Below are 25,355 nucleotides of genomic sequence, written 5' to 3' on the forward strand. Positions count from 1 at the left end.
GGGGTCGCAGCGGCGCGCGCCTCTGCCGCGCGGCTCGTGCGCCCCGCCCCGCCCCGGGGTCCGCGCGTGTCCGCGAGGCCGCCCCGCCCCGGGGCCCGCGCGTGTCCGCAGCTCCGCGAGGGCGCCCCGCCCCGCCCCGGGGCCGGCTGGGGGAGGAGCGCGGCGGCGGCGGCGGCGGCGGCGGCGGCGGCGGCTGTGGCGAAAGTGCGGCTGCGGAAGCGCGGCGAGGCGGGCGGCGGCGAGGGAGGAAGCTGGGGGGCGGCGGGCCTTGCGGAGCCGGGCGGACGCCATGGGCCGGCTGCACTGCACGCAGGACCCCGTGCCCGAGGCCGTGGGCGGCGACATGCAGCAGCTGAACCAGCTGGGCGCGCAGGTGGGCCGGGCGGCCGGGGCGCGGGCCAGCGTGGGTCCCGAGGCTGAGGGAGGGGAGGGGTGTGGGCCGAGGGCCGCCTGGGGGTGAGGAGAGTGGGAGGGACCAGGCAGAGGGGCTTCTGGTGTGCGGTGTGGCGCTGGGGAGATTCAGGGACGGGCTAAGGGGAATCGGGGATCTGAGGCGAGTTTGGGGGGCCGAGGGATCGCAAGAGGCCTACGGCGCAAGCTGAGGGGTCCCGGGGAGGGGGGTGTGGGGACACAGAGGTGGGCGGGACTCCTGGGAACGAGGAGAATTTGTGGGGGTCTTAGAGGAACTGGGGCAAGTCTCCGTAAGGCTGAAGGGGGTTTGGGGAACTGAGGTAATAGTGGGAGTTTGGCGAGCTGTGGAATTTGGTGGGCCAGGGAGGAACTGAGATGTTCGGTAGGGAGACCAGTGGGGGAAACTGCGGGGGGTCTTGGCATCCAGCGGGGGCCGGGGGAAGGGGGAGCCTGGAGTGGGGGGCAGGTAATCCGCGGTCACATACGGGTTTGGGTAATGGCCAGGCCAGGGTGGGGACTGGAGGGGCCTGAGACCAGGGCCACACCCCTGACCCCCAATTAAGGGGAATATCTGGTAGTCCTCAAAGAAAAAAACCATATACTCTTCACTGTGGCGGACCCCCCCCCCCCCCTTGGTAGTAGAGGAGCTGGCAAAGCTGTTTTTTGCTTGTTCAGGCAGCAAATGCCAGCCAGCCAACTTCCTGCCCCTGTGCTGGTTGGGCTGCCCTTTTCAAAGCACCAAGGCAGCCAAAATAAATAGGCTAAAATGACACCTCTCATCACCATTGTAAAGGTGCAGCTATTTCCCCCACTGGGTTGTAACTTCTCAGGAGGTGGGGTCCCTCTCCTTCATCTCAGCATCCCCCACAACTTACTGTTGTCTCATAAAGTAACACGAATTATAATGCCAGACATACTCTGAAACCCCTTTGTCCAACAGAAATAAATAAATTGCAAGCCACAAGTCTAACTTTACATTTTCTAGCAGTCACATATAAAAATTAAAAAGAGAGGCGCTTGGCTGCAACTCTTGATTTCAGGGTTGTGAGTTCAAGCCCCACATTGGGTGTAGAGATTACTTGAAAATAACATCATTAAAAAGTAAATAAATAGGGCGCCTGGGTGGCTCATTCAGTTAAGCATCTGCCTGTGGCTCAGGTCATGATCTTGGGGTCCTGGGATTGAGTCCTGCGTTGGGCTCCCTGGCAGGGGAGTCTGCTTCTCCCTTTTCCTCTCCCCCTGCTTGTGTTCCCCCTCTTGTCTGTCTCTCTGTCAAATAAATAAATAAATAAATCTTTAAATAAATAAAAAGTAAATAAATAAAGGGGTGCCTGGTTGGCTCAGTTGGTTGAGCGTCTACCTTTGACTCAGGTCATGATCTCAGGGTCCTGGGATTGAGCCCTCTTTTGTCAGGCTCCTTGCTCAAGAGGGAGTCTGCTTCTCCCTTTGCCTCTCCCTCCCTCCTCCACACCACTCGTGCTCTAATAAATAAAAATCTTCTCTCTAATAAAAAGTAAATAAAAATGAAACAAAATATGTTTTCTTTAATCCACTATACTATCATTTCAACGTGTAATCCATATGAAAATATCAGTGAGATATTTTACTTTTTGATATTAATTTTTCAGGTTCTGCTGTGCACTTTACATTTATAATACATCTCAATTAGACTAGCCTTTTTCAAGTGTTTAATAGCCACATGTGGCTAGTGGCCACTGTTTATCATACAGCAATTCTAAGTGCTCTTAGGTATATTATTAAGCCTTTAAGTCCTTAGAACCACCCTAAGAGGTAGGTACTATTATTATCCCCATTTTACAGATTAAGGAAACTGAATCACAGAGCAGTTAAACAAAAATAGCTGTCATTTATTGAGCATGTACCATGTGGCAGGCATTGTTCTCCAGTGCTTTATGTGTAGCACCCCTAAAAAGGTAGGTGCTGTTGTTATTCCCATTTTATAGATAAGAAAAATGGTTCCGGGAAAGAAATTGACCTGTTTAAGGTCAGGCAGCCAGGAAGTGGAGCCGGGAATTCAGGACCAGATGCTTGACTTTAGATTTTGGGGAATGAAACAACAGAGCTTTGTAGGTGATCTCCCCAACTAGGTAGCTTAGTTTTCACTTGTTTATATGGCAGGATTTTCTGGAAGATTTCCATTTGGAGAATAAAAAACATTCTGCTGCTAAAAAACTTTTTTCAGGCTACAGGATGATAGGATCCCTAAGGTTACCTCCAACTTGGTATTTATGGAAAAAACATAAACCACATTCTTTAAAATCAGAGCTTGCCCTCATATTCTAACTTTAAAACATACTCTGGGGGCGCCTGGGTGGCTCAGTAGGTTGGGCGTCTGACTCTTGATCTCAGCTCAGGTCTTCCTCTCAGGATCATGAGTTAGGACTGTATTGGGCTCCACGTTGCGTGTGGAGCCTATTTAAAAACAAAACAAACAAAAAACCTACTCTGGATCTTTACCTGTTTGTTTTTTGTTTGTTTGTTTGTTTGTTTGTTTTTAGTAGTCTCTACACCCAGTATGTGGGGGCTCAGACTCACAATCCTTATATCGGGAGTTGCATCCTCTTTAGACTGAGCCAGTCAGGTGCCCCTTTACCTTTGTTTTTTAACACAGAAAGCTTTTTCCTGATGAGCAGTTTACCAGAATCCTTGCCCTGCCTTTTGTTGAATGATCAGATTTTTCCAAGTACCCACTCTGTTAGCTGAATTTATTTTGAAGTCTGAGGCCTAGGCATCAGTGAGAAAAAGAATCAGTGTATCAGTGTGGGCATCAACATTTATTGCTCAGTGCTTGCTTCGGCAGCACATATACTAAAATCAACATTTATTGCTCACTCAGTGGGTATTTTTCTGAATGCCTACTGTACACCAAATAGCCACTAAACCCAGTGGGGTTTGCAAAGGCATGATGGACACAGCCTCTTATGCCGGGGAAGTTGTGATCTGCTAGGGCAGGTCAGAAAACAGAGATGCAGCACAGTACTAAGTGCACCTAGATGTGTTCTCTGATGCCTGTGGTCAGTCCTAGGTAACGTGCATCTTTGAGAATAGGATTAAAAAAATAATTTTTAGAAAGTTTATGAGAGAGGAAATTCAGAAAAATAGAAAGAAGAAAACAAATGGTCTACAATCTCACCTAGCTGTGAATGAAAGCAACACATACAGTTAGAAAATTCAAATAGTATTCAAAGGTCTAAATTTTTTTTTAAGATTTTATTTATTTAGGGGCGACTGGGTGGCTCAGTCGTTGGGTGTCTGCCTTTGGCTCGGGTCATGATCCCAGGGTCCTGGGATTGGGCCCCGCATCGGGCTCCCTGCTCCGCCAGGGGCCTACTTCTCCCTCTCCCACTCTCGCTGCCTGTGTTCCCTCTCGCTGTGTCTCTCTCTGTCAAATAAATAAAAATCTTAAAAAAAAAAAAAAAAGATTTTATTTATTTATTTGAGATAGAGCACAAGCCTGGGGATGGAGGAAGAGGGACAAGCAGGTTCCCCACTGAGCAAGGAGCATGAAGTGGGGCTGGATCCCAGAACCCTGGGATCATGACCCGAGCCAAAGGCAGATGTTTAACCAACTGAGCCACCCAGGCGCCCCCAAAGGTATAAAGTTAAAATATCTATTTCTCTTGTCTGCAGAAACTGTCATTTTAATAGTGTCTTGTGTGTCTTTGTAGAAAAAAAGTCTGCATCTGCCTGTATATATATGGGTATCCGTTAAAATCTTTTTTTACACAAAAGGGATTGGATGATATTCCTTGAAATGGCTCTACCATAATTTATTTAACCTGCTGTATATTAATAGACACTTAAGTTGCTTTCAGTTTTTTGTTTTTATGAACAATGCTGTCAATGGATTGCTTTGTGTAAATGTGTCTGGGTTTACTTTTTGAAACATATCTGAAGGATATACTTCCTGCAGTGGAATTACTAGGTCAAGAGATACAAGCATTTAAAAATTAGATACAACTATCAAATTGCCGCCTGGAAAGGTTGTCCCAGTTTTATCCTCTCATCAACAGTGCAAGCATATCTGTTTCCTGGTACTTTCACCAGCACTGGTGTTATCAAACTTTTATTTTTGAAGATCTGATAAGTTAAAAAGTGGTACTTCCTTATTTTACTGATTTGCATTTCTCATCTGGAATGATCTTGACCGTCTTTCCATACATTTACTGGTGAGAATAGTTAAGATTTGATTTCATGGATGGTGACGAGCAGATGAACATTCCAGAAGGAGACAGCTATGCAGATATAAAGGCAAAGAATGGGGAAGGTGTTTAGAGAAGATTTATTCAACAAATACTTAACTGTGCACTTGTAATAACTACGACTCTGACCATCCGAAGGCATACAAGGAACCTTCTCTGCTAAGACAAGTCTGTGTTTCTTATCAAGATTTAAAATTCTAAGTGCCCTCAGGCAAGGTTCCAGGAGGGAGCCTCAGAAGTTAAGAATCTGGGTAGGTCACTTTCTTGTTGGGAGGGTCATGGTGTCTTGGCAGCAGGACATTGAAGGATAAAGGAGGCTTTGGAAAAGAGGAGATAGGGATGGGGCTCAGTGTGTCCTACAGACCAGATTAGGTTGAGGCCTCACAGGGAGGTTGAGCCTGAATGCTAGGCTCAGGGCTGGAAATGGAAAAGCTACTGGCAGGCTTCTCAGCTGCTCCATTTCTTAAAAGGCCCGGGGTGACATAGGAAATACAGTTAGCCAAAGATCTGACAGTCCACAGATTGCAGGGGGAAATAAGGAAAACTCATAGTCTGAGGACACAGTCTGAAACTAGTCACTGACTTTTCCTGTTTTTACTATATAGAATCAGTAGTTATGCAAGGCTAATACCACTATCATTATGACTGCAGAAAGACAACCCCTGGATCAGGCTTGGTTAAAATGTTTCCAGGGAATATCCATGAAGTTTTTAGAAAGTAGAAACCTCTGTGCAGGTGGGAGTATAAATCCATGCAACTTCTTTGCAAGACAGTTCGGCAACATTTTCTCAGAATTTAAAATGCATATATCATTTGACCTAAGATACATTTTAAAAATGTATTTTATAGACACATATGTCACAAAGAAATATGTGGGAGGATATTCATTGCAGTATTATTTAGAATAACAACAAAGCAGGCACACACCCCCTAAGTATATACAGTTGAATGCTGTGCAGTTGTTAAAAGAATTGGGTAGAGGGGTGTCTGGCTGTCTTGGTTGGAGGAGTGTGCTACTCTTGATCTCGGGTTGTCAGTTCAAACCCCAAGTTGAGTGTAGAGATTACTTAAAGAAAATAAAATCTTTTTTAAAAACGGTAGAGGGATTCCTGAGGGGCTCAGTCAGTTAAGCGCCTGCTTTGGGCTCGGGTCATGATCCCGGGGTCCTGGGACTGAGCCCGGAGTCAAGCTCACTGCTCAGCAGGGAGCCTGCTTCTCCCTCTGCCTGCCTCTCCCCCTGCTTGTGCTCTCTCTCTCTGACAAATAAATAAAATCTTAAAAAAAAAAAAAAAAGACTGGTAGAATTATATCTACTGACAAGATGAATCTCTAAGATATAATTGGATGAAAAAAAGCAAGGTGCAGGGTGTAGGTTCACTATCATCTCCTTTGTATTTTTTTTTTTAAGATTTTATTTATTCATTTGACAGAGAGACACAGCTAGAGAGGGAACACAAGCAGGGGGAGTGGGAGAGGGAGAAGCAGGCTTCCCGCAGAGCAGGGAGCCCAGATGCAGGGCTCGATTCCAGGACCCCGGGATCAGGACCTGAGCAGAAGGCAGATGCTTAAGAACTGAACCACCCAGGTGCCCCATCATCTCCTCTGTATTTATTTATTTATTTTAAAAGATTTTTATTTATTTTTAAAGATTTTTATTTATTTATTCATTTGAGACACAGAGATAGAGAGAGAGAAAGCATGAGCAGGGAGAGAGGCAGAGGGAGAGGGAGAAGCAGGCTCCTCGCTGAGCCAGGAGCCTGATGTGGGGCTCGATCCCAGGACCCTGGGATCATGAACTGAGCCGAAGGCAGACGCTTAACCATCTGAGCCACCTAGGCGCCCCATCTCCTTTGTATTTAAAAGAAATTAAATTCAAATGCAATTCTGGGAAGGCCACAAAGGTGTTAGCAGTAACCACCTGTGGGCAGTGGGACTGAATTGGGGGGGAGGGGCAGGGAGAGTCATTTAATTTTATTACTAAAAAAAAAGTGAAAACAAACTTTTAAAAATAATAAAATAAAATCTTAAAAAAATAAAGAATAAGAGGAGCACCTGGGTGGCTCAGTTATTAAGCATCTGCCTTCTGCTGGATTCCTGACCCCAGGTCGGGCGCCCTGCTGGGTGGGGAACCTGCTTCTCCCTCTCCCACTCCCCTGCTTCTCCCTCTCCCACTCTCCTGCTTGTATTCCCTCTCTCGCTGTCTCTCTGTCAAATAAATAAATAAAATCTTTAAAAAAAAAAAAAAAGAATAAGAGACTGTTCTAGGACAGTAGATAATAAAGTGTAAACTCTACTGTTTTGTCATATACATAATGTTTATTGTGGGGAAGAAACCCAGAAAATATGGATAGACAGAAGAAAATAAAAATCACCCAAAATACCACTACACAGAAATAACTGCTTTGAAAGACAAGGTAGAGAAAAAAAAAATGTATATATGTTAACATTTGTGGGGTGTGGAAGAAGAAGAAATCATTATTTGGATTGGCTTATGTTTGAATAATAAATATGTGGAAATATAAACAAGAAAAAAGCAACTACTATTTATTTTTTATTTTTTATTTTTTTAAGATTTTATTTATTTATTTGACAGAGAAACACACAGTGAGAGAGGGAACACAAACGGGGAGTGGGAGAGGGAGAAGCAGACTCCCCGCTGAGCAGGGAGCCCGATGTGGGACTCAATCCCGGGACTCCAGGATCATGACCTTAGCCGAAGGTAGTCGCTTAACCAACTGAGCCACCCAGGTGCCCAAAAAGCAACTACTATTAATCTTCCAGTGATCTCCCTCTCAGGTCGTGTGTGTGTGTGTGTGTGTGTGTGTACATACTTGGACCCTTGAGATATGTATGTGCATGTGTGTGCATACACTCACAATCGCAATATGTATCTCCCAAGTGTTCCAATAAAATATACGAGTTTTTCAGACAATATAGTAGTACTGATATATTGACACTGGGTAGTGGGTGTTGTGCATATTTGAACTTTAAGATGATCAAACAGGTATCAACACCTGTGTGTTCTCTCAAGAGTCTATAGTTGGATGGGACGGGGGAATGCTGACCCAGGAGTAGAATGTTACTGAATTTCTGTGTTATTCTCTTCACAGCAGTTCTCGGCCTTGACAGAAGTGCTCTTCCACTTCCTAACTGAGCCAAAAGAGGTAAAGTACCTCGTGATAAGGAGAGTTCCTGAGTGTGGGTCTACAGCCCTGAGATGCTAAGCAAGTGAAGGCCTGCTTTGTTCCCTTTCTGCAGGTGGAAAGGTTTCTGGCTCAGCTCTCTGAGTTTGCCACCACCAATCAGATCAGTCTTGGCCCTCTCAGAAGCATCGTGAAAAGCCTCCTTCTGGTTCCAAACGGTGAGTAGCCTCTCTTAGCAGCTGAGGCCGGAGATGTTACTTGAATTCTTTCAGTCCACAGAGTCGGCAAGCTGCTCTGGGCACTGAGCCAGTGCATTCGGTAGAGAACCAGGCGTGGGCAGGACTCGAAGTCTAGGGAGGGAAGCCAGGTACACAGACAACTGCAGGAAAATGTAACAGAGTACAGCTCAAAGTGCAATCTGCATCCCAGCTTCTATCCCCAAACTGCTGTCTGGTCCTCTGCACAGTAAGTACAGAAATTGAGAATAAGCATTTAGAAGCTTTTATAGCAATTCGGTAAAAATTTTTGAAACCACTGGTTTTGGGCGCCTGGGTGGCTCAGTTGGGTAAGCGTCTGCCTTCGGCTCAGGTCATGATCCTGGAGTCCCGGGATCGAGTCCCGCATCGGGCTCCCTGCTCGGCAGGGAGTCTGCTTCTCCCTCAGACCCTCCCCCCTCTCATGTGCTCTCTCTCATTCTCTCTCAAATAAATAAATAAAATCTTTAAAAAAAAAAAGAAACCACTTTTTTTTTTTTTAATGGGGCTTGTATTTTTTTTTTTAAGATTTTATTTTTAAGTAATCTCTACACCCAGTATGGGGCTCAAACTCAACCCCCAAATCAGGAGTTGCAAGTTCTACCGACTGAGCCAGCCAGGCACCCCAGGGGCTTGTATTTTTTTTTATTTAATGTGGTAAAATATACATAATGTAAAATTTACCATTATAACTATTTGGGGCTTATATTTTGTAACATTTTTTTAAATTTTTCATTGTACTTTACAAAAATATTAGTCCATGATGGATTGAAAATAAAAAAGTTCTTTCACTGCAGATGGTTTCAGAAGTAATATGCCTAAGCAATCAGGAAAAGTTTCTAGCCAGGAGGGAGGTGATCACAAAGGTTTAGCTGTAGGGATATCCATCATACCACTGTTTTGATGATACAGAAAAATTAGAAACAAATTGCCCAGCAGTTAGAGATTAGTATAATGCGCTGTGGTCTGTTTTTACAGGGGAATATTGTGGTGGTCAAAAATTCATGGTCTTGAGTTAGGTAGATGTGGGTCTGTCAGTTGCTGAGTAGTGTCACTTTGTCCAGGTACCCAGTCTCTCCCAAGCCTTAGCAACAACCCCTCTCCTAACATTGTTCCGCCAATCTGAGCTTTTTCTTGGTATGTGAAGGGGGCTTGTTTTGAAGATTGAGATAATGTAAATGATATGCATAATGTAGTACCTCAGTAAGAGGTTGCTCTTATTTTTCAAATTCTGTAATAATTTAAAAAGATGCTGATGAGGAAAATGTAATGATATGGAAAATCGTTCACAATATTACTATTTAATAAAAATGATAGTTTATTATACCACAGTCCTATTTTTGTAAAGAAAAAAAATGTTAACTGTGGCTATATCTGGGTGGAAGGACTACAGGCTGTCTTAATTGTTTATTTTTGACTGTATATTGTCTAAAGAGATGCTAGATTTGGCAATTTAATCACAAGTTAATTTTATGTAAAGAGAGAGGCGACGTTTGAGGCTAGTCTCAAAGAATGAATCAATGTTGACCAGGCTGAGAGGAGGTAAAACAGCATCCCTGGTTTGCACATTTTACAAATTGGCAGTAGACTGATCTTCCCAAGCTCTCAGCCCAGTGGTGCACTGAAAGTTGGGAGCCTCATTTGTTTGTTCCTGTTGGGTGCCTTCGCATATCTTAGTGCAGGTCCTTTCCTTTGCCTGTCCTTTGCTCCTGAGGTTCTGGGGGCTTGAATCAGAACATCCTGAGGTTTCCAGCTGTGAAATTTTCTCATCCTCTGTATGATTCTTGCATTTGTTGCCCTTGTGGTGGGTTAAAGGCATGTGAACCAAAGGCTGGATGACAATGTGCAGTCTTTTGTAACACGGGAATAAATTTTCATTGCAAACCTACAACAGTGCAGAGTCAGAAGTGAAAAATCCCTATCTGCTCTCCTGACACCATCGCATTTGGTGTATATCCTTTTATATTTTCACGTCCACTGGCAGACACGCACATAGACATTCATGTAGTTTTGTTTTTCATGACTGGTAGTAAACCATAAAAGTGCTCTTGCATGGGGCTCCTGGGTGGCTCGGTCGTTAAGCGTCTGTCTGCCTTCGACTCAGGTCATGATCCCAGGGTCCTGGGATCGAGCCCCGCATTGAGCCCTGCATTGGGCTCCCTGCTCAGCAGGAAGCCTGCTTCTCCCTCTCCCACTCCCCCTGCTTGTGTTCCCTCTCTCGCTGTGTCTCTCTTTGTCAAATAAATAAAGTCTTAAAAAAAAAAAAAGTGCTCTTGCAGCTTGTATTTTTTCCTGTGTGGTACGTCATGCATGGAGATTTCTCCATGTCGACTTCATTCTTCTGAGGACTGTAATGTACCATGTGCTGGGTGTCTCTTCAGCTGGTCGGGGGTTTCCTGTTGCTGCACATCTTTGTAACCTTCCACTCTTAGAAACAGTGCCACAGGTGGCTCAGTTGGTTGAGCGACTGCCTTCAGCTCAGGTCATGATCCTGGAGTCCTGGGATCGAGTCCCGCATCGGGCTCCCTGCTCGGCGGGGAGTCTGCTTCTCCCTCTGACCCTCCCCCTTCTCATGTACTCTCTCTCATTCTCTCTCTCTCAAATAAATAAATAAAATTAAAAAAACAAACAGTGCCACAGCGAATGGCCTCAGGACATTGTACACTCTCCCGTGTGAGTGTTTCTGTAGGGTAGGGACCCGGGGTGCAGTGCCAGAGTTGTCGTTCTCATTCTGGCCTATACCTGTGGGGATGGGTTTGTCTCTGGGTAGAGACCTGTCTACCTGACAGCTGTTGTAGACACTGATTTTTCAGGAGACTTCGGTCTTCTGGTGTCCCTGCCTCCCTTCTTTCCAGTCTTCGTTAGCTCTGCTCCCCACCCCCTCAGTCCCGTCAGACTGCCTTCAGTCCTCCCCAACCCGGGAACTCCCGCCCCTGTGCTGCCTCAGAAAGCCTTCCTAAACCACTTCAATCCGCAGTGCCCTCCCTTCCTCTCAGCTCCCGAGAGATGGTTTTTATCTATAGTTATCATTTTGGACCATAATCGTTTACAGTTTTCTATTGCTCGGGCTGTTTTACATGTGTCTGTTTTGTGGCTTTGACAGAGAGCTTGTTCTTTGAAGTCCGGGGAGGATCTTGTACTTCTTTCCTGAGCCAAGGTTACAAGTAAAGTGATGACATAAAGCAGATGCTTAGTACATGCTGCATGAGTTGAACTGAACTTGGGAGATCCTATGACCCTCCCAGGGGATGTTGGGTGTATATTTTTTAGGCAAGATTGATTGTCATTGTTTATAGCAGATCATTTTCTATAGGTGCAGAGAACCCTGAGGAACTCATAGCATACCATTCAAGAGGTGGGCTTGACAGGCTCACGTGGATTTGAGTGTTAGTCACATCACCTATATAGCTATTCAGCCTTGGTCAAATCAGCCTCCGTTTCTTATCTGAAAAACAGTAATAAGAGCAGTATGGTTATGCATTAGGAATGAATGAGTTAATATATGCAAAGTACTTAATACAGTGTTGGCTAAACTTTAGCTTTATGTATTGATAGTTCAGTTAATTTCAGTCCTATGCCTTCTCCCGATTATGAGGACTAAGCGTCTGAGGGCGTAGCTTATAAGTCACTTCTCTTCCTCAGCCCAGAACAAGTTCTTAGTCCTTCCTGCCTCATTGTGAGCAGTAACATCTCCACCTCTACTCTTCCATGCCTGGTTCCAACCTCGCCTGGAGGACACTCCTGCAGCACAGCTGGGGATCATGTTGCTCCTCACAACTGTTGACTTCGCATGGTGAGGTCCGTAATCCTCAGTGTGGCATTCGAGGCTTTTTCCTAATGTCATCTGAAATGTAAGGGCCTCCAGGTCCTCACCCTCTTCCTTGTCCCTCATCCTGGGCCTGCCTTGCAGTAAGGCCTCCTCATAGAAGTATAGCTTGTCAGAGCTGGGGGAGCCGCCACCCTCCAGATCAGTTGTCCCCAAATTGGTGTTTTCTTCCAGAAAAGGCTTGTGTGGTCAGCCAAAAGCAGGAAATACTGTCCCCTCCCACTCCCCCAGCCTTGGAATCTTGGAGAGACATACATATTAACATATCTCAGGCTCTGAAAAGGCCCACAATAAAGAAACCTGCTTATCCAGTATCTGAGAAACAGTTAACCATGAAACCCATCTTCTTCCCCTCCTACTCTTTCTTCTTGCAGGGAGCGGGTCAGGTAAAAGCTTTTTGTAAGTGCTGATCTAGTCTAATCTTTGTCTTACAGATAAAGAGACAGAGCCTTAGAGAAGGGAAGTGACTTGCTTAGGATCTTACAGAGGAAAAGCTGGGGCCAGTATCTCCCATGGTTGGCATAAAGCCCAGTGGCTTTTGTTTTTGTTTTTTAATGTTTTTCTTTTACTACTTAGTATGTAATTCTTAAAAACACCTGACTTCAGTAGTTATCAGCCCATAGCCAGATTGTTCCATCTACACCCCTCCCACTTCTCACTGCTGTCCAAACTGGATTATTTTAAAGCATACCTCAGAGGTCATATCATTTCATTTCTGAATACCTAGTCATTATCTCTAAAAGATAAAGGCCCTTTTCCCCCTTATCAAACCACAATGCCATTATCGTATCTGAAATTAAAATATGCAGTCAGTGTTCAGATGTCCCCATTGTCTCGTGCATTTTGTTTGTTTGTAGTTGGTTCCTCTCATCAGGATCCAGGGAGGGTCCCCACATGGCATTTGGTTGCTGGATGGCCCTTGTGTGTTTACTTGTCACCATGGCTACTTAACAGCTTTGATATCTTGAGCCAAGTTACTGAACCTCTCTGAGAATCAGTGTCCTCAGAAAACAGAGCTTATAATAGGAGTTCATACATCATTATAAGAATAGAGAAAGATACTAAATGTGAAATACTTCAGTGAGTGCAGTGCACTGCTTGTCTTTTAGACACAGGTAACTCCTGGATTACAGATAACTTGGCTGTAGGGCTACTGTTTAAGCCTGGTTTTATTTTAATACTTAGCAAGATATCTGGCCCTTGTGGGTAACTGATTGTTTGTTTGTTTTTTTAAAGATTTTATTTATTTATTTGAGAGAGAGGATGAGAGGAGAGAGAGAGCACATGAGAGGGGGGAGGGTCAGAGGAAGAAGCAGGCTCCCTGCCGAGCAGGGAGCCCGATGCGGGACTCGATCCCGGGACTCCAGGATCATGACCTGAGCCGAAGGCAGTCGCTTAACCAACTGAGCCACCCAGGCGCCCGATTGTTTTTTAAGAAAAGGTGATAACTCCCCTTCTCCTTTCCCAAAGGAGTTCTTTGTGGCTGGGCAAAAACAGAGTAATCAGCATTGAACAGTAGTCACAAATGGTACTTTTTTTTTTAAAGATTTTATTATTTGACAGAGACAGCGAGAGCAGGAACACAAGCAGGGGGAGTGGGAAAGGGAGAAGCAGGCTTCCTGCTGAGCAGGGAGCCCTACTCAGGGCTCGATCCCAGGACCCTGGGATCATGACCTGAGCCGAAGGCAGATGCTAAATGTCTGAGCCACCCAGGCGCCCCTCACACATGATTTTTTTTTTTTTTTTTTTAAGATTTTATTTATTTGAGAGAGGGGAGGGCCAGAGGGAGAAGCAGACTCCCTGCTCAGCAGGGAGCCCAATGCGGGACTTGATCCCAGGACTCCAGGATCATGATCTGAACCGAAGGCAGTCACTTAACCAACTGAGCCACCCAGGCGTCCCATCACACATGATTTTTAATCAACTGTTGAGCTAAGTTCCCCAGGACTCCCAGCCTCACCCGCTGTATTTATTACTTTTCTCTGTGGCACTTTTCAGTCATACTCTATATGGCTTTCTTACTTGTTACATTATTGTTGTGGTCTTTTGCTTCCCAATAGAATGTAAGCCTCACAAGGGCAGACGTTGTCTTTGTGGGTCATTGATGTTTCCCAGCAGCTAGCATAGTGCTGGCACTGAGCAGGTCCTCAGTAAATGCACATACAGTGACTATGACTTCTGTCTTTCCACGAGCCTCAGAGAAGTGGATTCAGCTGGTCAGCCTTCAGGGTCAGTAATCACTGGCTGAACGTGCCTTACTCTCTCCCATCTGCTTCCTTCTCCTGGAGTTTTAACCAATGCTTAGTTCTGTTCCTTGGGCTTCCCTTATTACACTGAAAAAGTTTATATAGATTTTTGACTAGAAGAACAATACACTAGTTTTCCAACTGTTTCCTGGCAAAAGTAGAACCCTCACCCTGGACATACACCTTTGTCTTGTCCCCCATAGTGTTTGATGGCAATAAGGGTTTGCCTAAGGCAACTGTTCGGTGAAAATTGGTGCTCAAGGACTTTATAAACCATCTCAGATGGTTATCTGTGTTTAAAGAAGGACATTCTCAAATTTCCCTAAGTGGCATGTTCTGGGGACTCCAGCCCTGGATTTATAATTTTCTTTCTGTCTGACATAGAGTCAAGGCTTCAGGTCTGTCATGTGCTTAGGACAAAGGAATCACCAAAGGAGAAAGCTGAAAAAGAAGTTAAGAGCTATAATTAACAATACTGTATTATAAACTTTAAAACTGCTAAGAGCTTAGATCTTTTTAAAGATTTTATTTATTTATTTGAGAGAGAGTGAGAGAGAGCATGAACTGGGGGAGAGGCAGATGGAGAGAGAGAGGCAGACTCCCCACCAAGCAGGAGCTCGATGCAGGGCTCAACAGACTGAGCCACCCAGGTGTCCCAGTAAGAGCTTAGATCTTAAAAGTTCTGGGGGTGTCTGGGTGGCTCAGTCGGTTAAGCGTCTACCTTCGGCTCAGGTCATGATCTCAGGGTCCTGGGATCGAGCCCCGAGTAGGGCTCCCTGCTCAGTGGAGAGTCTGCTTCTCCCTCTCCCTCTGCCTCCTCTTCCTGCTTGTGCTCTAGCTCTGTCTCTCTCTCAAATAAAAATAAATAAAAATCTTAAAAAAAAAAAAAAGATCTTAAAGGTTCTCAGCACAGAAAGGAGATGACAATTATGTGATGTGATAGAGGTATTAGTTAATGCTGTAGTGGCAGTCATATTGCCATATATAAATGTATCAGATCAACAGGTTGTACACCTTAAACTTACACGATGTTATATGTCCATTGTATCTCTCCCTCTTTTTTTTAAGATTTGCTTATTTATTTGAGAGAGAGAGCCTGCACGCTGGATTGGGGGAGGTGGAGGGGAGGGGTAGAGGAAGAGAGAGAAGCCTGAGGCAGACTCCCCACTGAGTGCGGAGTCAATTCTATCTTGATTAATTAATAAAAAGAAAGATTAATTAATTAATCAAGGGCTTGAAGCCTAGCATGATGTAAATATATTTTTTGAAGTATGGCTTGGGACACAACAATGAACAAAATAGACCAAGTCCTTTTTCTCATCAAACTGATACTCTAGTGGAAAAACCAACAGTAAACGTGTCACGTGAAGTTGGGTGGTTAAGAATGCATCGCAGAAAAGTACAGCAGTAGAAGGGTACCGGTGAAGAGCAGCTCCCCTTGAATTAGAGTAGCCAGGGGTCCTCTTGGAGGTGAGATTCAAGGAGGAGCTGGAAGGACATGAGGGAAGGGACCGCAGATTTGGGAAAGAGCGTCCCCAGCAGAGGGAATTGCAAGGGCAAATACCAGGAAGTTTGAACCTGCCCGGCATATTATAGGAAAAGCTGAGGAAGCGAGGGAGAGAAGAGCTTAGGGGTTCTAGAGGTGGCCAGTCCTTTAGGGCATTGTAAGAGCTCTGGATTTTATTGTGAGTGAAACCGGAGCTATTAAGAGGGTTTTGAGCAGGGCAGAGACACGGTCTGACTGACTCAAGTTTTAACAAAATCACCTTGGCACCCAGGCTGCTGTGTGGATGCACCAAAACCTGGACACTGTTTCTGACATTTTATCTTCCCTCCTGACATTGCTAAAGAGCTTCGCACGTATATTTCAGTGTGCTCTCTGGAGCACATCTGTTGGGGGACTCGTTGACAGTGCAATTGTTGACTATGTGGCTTTGCCAGATTTTCTTCCCAAAAGCTTAATCTTTCTGATCTTTAGTTTCCTGGTAAATTAAAGGTTTCAGTAGTAATCCCCACTTCAGAGTACTTTGGGATCATCAAGCAAAATACTGGATTTGAGCTAGATATACACTAAGGAGCTGTGCGTGTGGTAGTTACGAATTAATTGAATTGGCTAGGAAGTGGCGGTCTTGGAGGGCCTTTATGGCCAAGGTTCCCTGGTGTCTTGCCTTTTTTATTTCCCTATGGCTTCCTTGCTCAGTCTGATTTTGGCGATAAAAGATTTCCTCCCTTTGTTTACATGGTTTATTTTGCAGGGGACAAACAGCCTCTAGGATTGTTTTTCAGGAGTGAGCTGGGGGTGGGGAGTTGAGCTTAGGGTATTACTCCAGGGCCCTCTCTGATGGTGGTGGATGTCCCCTTATTCTTTAATTAGTCATCTTCTGGAAGACTAAGAAGTGGAAAATTTTAAAGCGGTTGCCAAATTGTGACTCTAGGCTATAACCGGAGGTTAAACATTTAGAAGCCCAGATTGCTGGCAACACCGTGTTCTCAGGAATTGGACCTCGCAAGCAGAACAAAGCAGCCCCCACAGGGGAGTGCTCTCAGGGCTTCTGAGGGGAAACTTTGCCTGGCCCCTTTGGAAGTGACTTGTGAATCGTAGAGGCCAGCTGTTAGTCCATCTTCGATTACCTCCAGAGAGCTGATTTTCTGTGGCAGCTCTGTCCAATAGAACTGTCTAAATAGGGGTGCCTGGGTGGCTCAGTTGGTTAAGCAACTGCCTTCGGCTCAGGTCATGATCCTGGAGTCCCGGGATCGAGTCCCGCATCGGGCTCCCTGCTTGGCGGGGAGCCTGCTTCTCCCTCTGACCCTCCCCCCTCTCATGGAGTGCTTTCTCTCTCTCTCTCTCTCTCAAATAAATAAATAAAATCTTAAAAAAAAAAAAGAACTATCTAAATAGATGGAAATGGTCTCTGATCTATACTGTCCAGTACTGTGGCCACCAGAGCCATGTGGCCATTGAGGACTTGAAAGAGTGCAACTAAGGGACAGAGTTTTAAATTTTGTTTAATTTTAATTAATTAAAATTTAAGGGGGTGCTAGGATAAAAATAAATAAAATTTAAATAACCCCACATCTTTAGTGGGTCTGTATTGCACAGTGCAGCTCTAGGCTATTGCCCTTACGCCCAGCCTGACATTGAGCTCCCCGACTTGGCTCCAGGAATCCGTGGCCTTATTCTTTCCTCGCATCAGGTACCCCCAGGCCCAAATCCATAAAGTCATTCTTTTTTTTTTTTTTTTTTAAGATTTTATTTATTTATTCATGAGAGACAGAGAGAGAGAGGCAGAGGGAGAAGCAGGCTCCCAAGGAGCAGAGAGCCCGATGCGGGACTCGATCCCAGGACCCCGGGATCATGACCTGAGCCGAAGGCAGACGCCCAACCATCTGAGCCACCCAGGCGCCCTCCATAAAGTCATTCTTGTTCTCTAACTTCTTTCACAGTTTCTAGAGGGGTCAACGCTTGTGTTGTACAAGAAACAAAGCATGCTGTCCCATTCTCCAGTTGCTTCCTATGTGCCTTTTTTCCACAGCTGGATTGAGATTTTCCTGGAGCTAGCCATGTCTTTTGTGTATCCCCTTTGTCCTCTCTCATATCGGTTGTGTCTGTTGATAATTACTGCCAATTGATTAACTGATACGCCCTTTTTAACTGATTTCTCCCATTTCCCAGGTGCCTTGAAGAAGAGTCTCACAGCAGATCAGGTCCGGGCCGATTTCATAACTCTTGGTAGGTCATTGCCAAGGTTGCTCAGGGTGACGGGCCTGGCGGCTCTTTATTATGTTAAAGTCTCTTTCTGTTCTCTTACAGGTCTTAGTGAGGAGAAAGCCACTTACTTTTCCGAAAAGGTATCATAATTCCGCTTAATCAAGGTTAATTAAGTTTGTTTGCTTTTATTTCATGAAAAGAAACAAATGAGAAATGTCGACTAAGGAAAAACCATCAATCATTCTGTGTCATTTCCCCAGCTTAATGGCTTTCATGCAAATGACATACATACATACAGTGTTTAAACGGCAGTATTTAGTGCATCTCTAATGTTTTGCATCTGATTTGACTGACTTTAATTGTCATGCAGTTTTTGTCCCAAACTGGGACTAAATCTTGGAATGAAAGAAAACACTTATATCGTCTTCTGCCCCTCTTTACTGCCCCTATATCCCAGATCTGTACATATAGGCTGGACCCTTGGTTCTGCAGTCTTCCCCTGGTCTGTATAAATACTAAGCATTGCTGTGTTGGGGGCAGAATGAAGAGGGGGCTTTTTCCCCATTGTTATGACTTTGGCTCTTTGGTTTTATTTCAGTGGAAACAGAGTGCTCCCACCCTTGCTCGATGGGCCATAGGACAGACTCTGATGATTAACCAGCTTATAGATATGGAGTGGAAATTTGGAGGTAACTAGTTAGAGCCAGTCCCAGATCATGTGGGGGACGTAGGGTGGGGTTGCAGAGGCCTTCAGTTAGTTTCCATGGGGAGGACATGTCCTCGGTCCTCACGGACTGTTGGGGCCAGCAGCTGCTTCTCCATATTGGCATTTGGCAGCTGTTTCCATCCATGGCTCTCAGTAAGTTGACTTCCTGAAGAGCACGTTTTGCTGTGCTCATACTCGTCCCTATACGGCTTCTGCTGGACAGCCTGCAAGATGGGGGTGTTCAGAGTAGGTCCGTTGTCAGCCCATCACTTACTACTTTTCTCTTTTGTGTCACAGTAACATCTGGGAGCAGTGAACTGGAGAAAGTGGGAAGTATTTTTTTACAAGTAAGTCTCCTGATCTGTGAAAATGGGTAGATTTTTGACTTGGTGAAAAATTATTAAATCGACATTGGATTTTTTTAAGTGGCTGTTCACTGGAGTGCCTTGTGTACTTCAGAGAAGTGTTGTCAGCCAAAAACGTGGTCACTAACACACCGACTCTCAGATTAATATGATCCGGAGATTTTTCTTAAAAGCTTGATTGTTCTGTAGTCATGAGAATTGTTAGAAGTTTTTGGTGATCGTGGATCCAGATTGCTCCTGTTTGACTCTCAAGTCAGAAGCTGGATGCTTCGATGTTTTAGTGTTAAGGATTTCAAGAATTTTTTTGCCCTGTTGTCATCATTTTAATTTAAACTTTTATTTCCTTTGTGTTTTTTTAAATCAGTTAAAGTTGGTGGTTAAGAAAGGAAATCAAACTGAAAATTTGTACATAGGTGAGTCTGAATTCCTATTTGAGCCTTTTCACTTTTTCCATGTTCTCCTCAGTCAGTGGGCTTGTGAAGCACCACAGAGATCATTTCTTCTAGAAAAAAAGTCATACCTGAGCTGTGGAGTAGCCATTCCACTGCCTCTCCTCTCATAAATAATAAGCCATCAGCAGGTTGGAGACCCCACAGTTGAAGAGCCTCTTTGAAAAAAAGGAAAGCACAGGGAGAAGGGACGGCAAAGATTGAAGAGCAAGCAGCTCTTGCTGCAAAAGTCGTGCTGAACATCCTGAATAATGCCCTTTCATCTCTTTGTGCTGTGGAGTTATGCCATTTTTAAATTCTCTACTTTTGTATGGAGCCGAGAACCTTTCTGTGTTCAAGGCTCTCAGTTCTTTATTATGGTCAATTACCCATCAAGAGCTGCTTAGATGTACTAAGTCGAAAAAGAAAAAAAAAATCTCTGGGTGGAAATTCATTTTCTTGGATGATTCTGTGGAGTTGGAAACATTTACCTGAAGCTGAATTTTCTCTCCCCAGAATTAACCTTGCCTCAGTTCTACAGCTTCCTGCACGAGATGGAGCGAGTCAGAACCAGCATGGAGTGTTTGAGCTGATTTCTGGCCCCTTCCCTGCCCCCTTCTCTTCCATGGGTGGCTGCTCTGAGAGGCACCTCACTCACAGGCCTGTGGGGTGCTGATAAGGGCCCTGCTTGCTTCTTGGGAGCCCAGGTGCAAAGGTTTCTGGAAAACAACGGGATTAAGTACTTAAAGAGCCCTATACGATTACTCTGTGAATTCTTTGTTAAGAGAACCTCCAGCACCTATCTCCCAGGACACTTTTTAGGTATTCAGACAGGCTATTACTGCATCTCAAATTCAGGGGAGGAAGTAAATGGTTACCTCCCCATCAAAGTTCCAGAGTAAACAGATGGTGCCATCACTCAAGATGCACGCTGATCACCCTCCCCTCAAAAAAGCAAGGGCTTATTTATGGCTGACACATGTGGGGAGCCCCCAGCGATTTTGCTACACACTCTGCATTTGTGGTGGTGGTGGTGCATTGCTAATCAGTTTTTAATGGGGCACCTGTGTGTAAATACTTGCTTGGTCTGCTCTGAAAAGAACTGAGGCCAACCTCTGTCCTCATTTCCGGTTGTGCCCTGTTGTGTTGTAATGAGGCTATTTTAGCTTGTTTTGGTTCAGGCTGACCTTCTCTGTTGGTTAGATGATGAATAAAAAAAAGGTTCTAAAGAAAAGGTCTGAATCTAGTTGTCTCTATGCATGGATGAAAGAGTCATCTGCCTTGCAGAGCGCTAGTGCTCTAATCTTCAACATTTATTTTCCTGGTTTTGTTGAAGGCCCTGAGTCTTCAGTGAAATTAGCTGTAGTCCGAAGGTGGTATTTGTAAGAGCAGTTCAGGGGAGACTCGGGTTAAAAACATCATGAAAAGCATGAGTGCTTCGTGTTCTGATGACTTTAGGTCCCCACCTAGCATGTGATTTCTCCTCAGGAATTTTTTAAAAATTTTGAATAGATAATACATGCCCATGGTTCAAAAGGTACATTGTAAAGTAATTCCTTCTCACCCCCATTCCCCAGTTACCTAGTTCCTTTCCCCAGGTAACCACCATTATAGTTTATGTTCTTCCAGACATATTTTTGCATTTGCAAGTACATAGGCATGGAGGTTGATTTTCTTCCCACACAAGTGGTAGCATAGTGTAAACACAGCATCCTGTGTCTTGCTTTTTTTCTGCTTCACTTGGAAATCATTCCACATCTGAACAGAGAAAGGGAAAAACTAACAAAAAAACAGAGCAGCCTCATTCTTTGTAACAGATGCACCATGTTTCTTCAGATGGATGATTTTTTTTAACTGGTTTTCTACTGGTAGGTGTTTAGGTTGGTTCTATTCTTTTTCTCATATAAATGATGCTGCATTTGAGTATTTTTGTATGTATGTCATTTTGCATGTGTGGAAGTATATTTATAAAGTAAATATATGGGTGTGGAATTGCTGGGTCAAAGAATATGTGCATTTATCAGAATATAAAAAGGAATAAAGCAAAAAGATCCTTCTACTTTACCTCCCATTTACTCGGTTTCCCTACTGCCCTCCTCCAACAGATTACCCCTGCTATTTGTTTCTTAAATATCCTTCCAGAGGGTTTTCCCCCCACATATAAGCAATAGGAATTTAAATTTTTACACTCTTTTTGGTGTTTACACAGATGATTATACACTATATATACTATCCTTAATATATCTTGGAGAACTTTCCATATGAGGACATAAAAGTACATTCTTTCCTGTGGCTGTAGCATATTCACAGAACCATAGAGAGATTGATTGATTTTCAAGGATGGGCTCACATGATCGTGGAGACTTGGTAAATCAAAAATCTGCAGAATTAGGGCGCCTGGGTGGCTCAGTCGGTTAAGTGTCCAACTCTTGATTTCAGCTCAGGCCATGATCTCAGGGTCATGAGATCTAGCAGGCTCTGCGCTCAACAGGGAATTGGCTTGAGTATTCTCTCCCTCTCCCTCTCTCTCAGCCCCTCCCCCTGCTCGCACACACAGCATGCATGCTTTTTCTTTCAAATCAATAAGTAAAATCTTCAAAACAAAACAAAACTGTAGGATAGGGGGGGCACCTGAGTGGCTCAGTCGTTAAGCGTCTGCCTTCGGCTCAGGTCATGGTTCTAGGGTCCTGGGATCGAGCCCTGCATCGGGCTCCCTGCTTGGTGGGAAGCCTGCTTCTCCCTCTCCCACTCCCCCTGCTTGTGTTCCCACTCTCGCTGTGTCTCTCCCTGTCAAATAAATAAAATCTTTAAAAAAAAAAACCAAAAAAACCCTGTAGGATAGGGGTGCCTGGCCGGCTCAGTCAAAAGACCATGCAACTCTTGATCTCCAGGTCATGAGTTCAAGCCCCACATTGGGTGTAGAGATTACTAAAAAAAATAAACTTAAATTAATAAATAAAATCTGCAGGAAAGGCTGTCAGGCTGGAGACCCAGGAAAGAGTTGGGTCCAAAGGCAGTCCACTAGAAGAATTTCTTCTTGCTCAGGGAGGTAGGGGAATAAGTCTTTGTTCTATTAAGATCTTCAACTAATTGGATGAGGCCCACCCACATTTATGGAGGGAATCTGTTTTATTCTGATATAAAGTTTCACCAATTTAAATTTTTTTTTTAAGATTTTTTTTTTTATTTGACAAAGAGATAGCAAGAGCAGGAACACAAGCAGGGGGAGTGGGAGAGGGAGAAGCAGGCTTCCCGCTGAGCAGGGAGCCCGATGTGGGGGCTCGATCCCAGGACCCTGGGATCATGACCTGAGCCAAAGGCAGACGCGTAACAACTGAGCCACCCAGGCGCCCCTAAATTTTTTTTTTAAGATTTTATTTATTTGTGGGCGCCTGGGTGGCTCAGTTGGTTGAGCGACTGCCTTCGGCTCAGGTCATGATCATGGAGTCCCGGGATTGAGTCCCGCATCGGGCTCCCTGCTCAGCGGGGAGTCTGTTTCTCCCTCTGACCCTCCCCCCTCTCGTGCTCTCTCTTTCTCATTCTCTCTCTCAAATAAATAAATAAAATCTTTAAAAAAATATATTAAAAAAAGATTTTATTTATTTGTCAGAGAGAGAGCTAGCACGAGCAGGGGGGAGAGAGGAGGGGCAGAGGGAGAGGGAGAAGCAGGCTCCCCACTGAGCATAGAGCCCGATGCCGGACTTGACCCCAGGACCCCAGGACCACGACCTGAGCCAAAGGCAGCCGCTCAACTGACTGAGCCACCCAGGTGTCCCCACCAATTTAAATGTTCTCATTTAAAGTCTCATTCCCCAAAATATCACTTTCACAGAAACATTCAGAATAATGTTTGACCAAATATTTGGACATAGCAGGCCAGTCAGTTACACAACCTTAACTAACACAGTGCCCAACTGACTTACATAGAGATTGTTTCAATTTATGCAGGATTACCAAATTAATCTTACAAAGAGCAAATTGGTGCCTTTGGACAGTGTCCAAATGTGTCTCTGAGGTTTCTGAGGGCCTCGTGCCTACCATGAAGCTCTAAGGTAAAAAGAATTCACAATGTCAGAACAGGAAGACACCCAAAATGCAATCTAGTTACATCCACTCATATTATATATAGGGAAATGGAATCCTAGAGACAAACTGGTCTCTGGCCAGAGGTCAGTGCTACCCTGTGAGCCATGGGTATCCTGCTTTAGTTCAGAAGGGATATTCTGAGAGACCTGAAATGGATTCAGGCTGGTACGCCATCCAGTGCTGATCTCAGGATAATCCATAAGAGTTGCACCCAGCTGGCCACTGGACAGAGTCTGACCAAGGAGTTCCTTGCCCTGCCCAACTGAGGCCTCCCTGCTCCGCCTGGATCACAACAGCGGCTTCCTGATGGTCCCACCCCAGTCTTCAGCCTCATAGCTTCTGCAATCTGATCTGTTTCCTGTGTGAGCCTTGTATGGGCAAGTCTCATGTCAGCAGACAGATCCAAACACTCATGACTCTGCATGGTATCCAGGGTAAAGCCCAAATCTCTCAGCACACCCAACCCCCACAGTCTGGCCCTGCTTATACCTTCTACCCCTCCATCTGCCTTGCGTCTTGGCATGTATCCTATACAGGAGTGTCTGGTCCTACCAGACTGCTGACAGCTGCCAAGCCATGAGGCCATCTGCCTCTTCTCCCCTTGGGCCTACAGTGCTTGCCCATGCTTCATGATGTAGCAGCCAGGGCACCTCTGAGGGCCTCCCCTGACATGTCCAGGCCATTATAAGGAGATCTCTGGTCTTTGTTAATACATCTGCAACAGAAGCCAGGCGTGTAGGCTCAAGTCAGAATGCTTGGTTCCAGTCCTAGCTCCTCGGCTTTCTAACGGTGTGACCTCAGGCAAGCTCCTGACTTCTCAGAACCTTAGTATCCTCCTTTGTGAAATGGGTATAGTTCTTGCCTCACAGGGCTATTGGGCAGATCACTATGCCTGCTCAACTAACGGTGAGCTATTTATGATCAAATTATTATCATTATTTGTTTCCAGGATTCTCTTCCGCACCAGCCTGTGAGCTTCCCGATAAGACTTGTTTTTCAGCTCAGTAACCCTAACAGTCAGCTCCACTCCGCCGCACCCCCACCTGGTCACAGGTCCCGTCAGTTGAAATGAAATGAGCCTGTGTGTAGATCCTCCATGGCAGAACTGTTAACGAACCTACCTAGCTTTAGAAGAGTAAATCTGGGGAAGTTAGATTGTTGGTTAGTTTTAACAGAGATCGTAGATACAAGGCAGCCAGCCAGGCTGGGCCCCCATCTTCCAAGGGCCATCTTCGACCAGCCGCTGACCTCCTTGCTCGTGACTCCAAGGACGCTCTTGGAGCGCCTCCTGTGGGCCAGAGCTCCGCTGGTTCCTATGGGAGTGGGGAGATAAGCTGGGTGCACAAGTAACTGATAGTTTTGTCTTTTCAGTACCTCTATTTCCATGCAAGTGGAGAGTATATCCTCACTCCCATTTGCTCTAATTCAGATTTCATTATGAACTCCAGGAACTCCTCCAGTCGCTTTGTTGTATTGGGATCTTGTCACAAATAAAATCTATTGAAATCAGGGGCATTGATCAGGGCCTGTAGACTGTTAGGTAGGGATTTTGTGGCAGTGCTGGGGGATTTGGGGCGCCTGGGTGGCTCTGTCGTTACGTGTCTGCCTTCGGCTCAGGTCATGATCCCAGGGCCCTGGGATCGAGCCCTGCACTGGGCTCCCTGCTCAGCGGGAAGCCTGCTTCTCCCTCTCCCACTCTCCCCGCTTGTGTTCCCTCTCTCACTGTGTCTCTCTCTGTCAAATAAATAAATAAAATCTTAAAAAAAAAAAAAATGCTGGGGGATTTGAGCAGGGTCTTATTTACTGTGAGTACTTCATCTTTTTTTTTTTTAAGATTTTATTTATTTATTTGAGAGAGAGAATGAGAGAGAGAGAGCACATGAGAGGGGGGAGGGTCAGAGGACGAAGCAGACTCCCTACCGAGCAGGGAGCCCGATGCGGGACTCGATCCAGGGACT

General features: G+C 45.1%; 1 protein-coding gene across 3 annotated transcripts in view; it reads left to right on the forward strand.

Annotated features, from left to right (window-relative positions):
* Positions 1-220: 220 nt before the first annotated feature.
* The window catches only part of COMMD7 (COMM domain containing 7), a 52,227-nt gene continuing 27,092 nt past the window's right edge, over positions 221-25,355 (forward strand). Inside the window, exons 1-9 of one of the 3 annotated variants that reach the window (XM_035006031.1) lie at positions 221-373; positions 7,745-7,798; positions 7,893-7,995; positions 17,777-17,833; positions 17,915-17,952; positions 18,411-18,501; positions 18,816-18,865; positions 19,248-19,296; positions 19,828-20,545. In XM_035006031.1, the coding sequence (XP_034861922.1) occupies positions 290-373; positions 7,745-7,798; positions 7,893-7,995; positions 17,777-17,833; positions 17,915-17,952; positions 18,411-18,501; positions 18,816-18,865; positions 19,248-19,296; positions 19,828-19,904 (603 nt within the window). In that variant the 5' untranslated portion in view covers positions 221-289 and the 3' untranslated portion in view covers positions 19,905-20,545. Of the gene's footprint in view, positions 374-7,744; positions 7,799-7,892; positions 7,996-17,776; positions 17,834-17,914; positions 17,953-18,410; positions 18,502-18,815; positions 18,866-19,247; positions 20,546-25,355 lie in introns of those variants that run through there. The other 2 variants (XM_035006030.1, XM_035006032.1) reach the window with 2 other exon arrangements.

Source organism: Mirounga leonina, unplaced genomic scaffold (assembly GCF_011800145.1).
Source record: "Mirounga leonina isolate KUSES-001 unplaced genomic scaffold, KU_Mleo_1.0 Mir_150, whole genome shotgun sequence".
In the NCBI taxonomy this organism is placed as follows: domain Eukaryota; kingdom Metazoa; phylum Chordata; class Mammalia; order Carnivora; family Phocidae; genus Mirounga; species Mirounga leonina.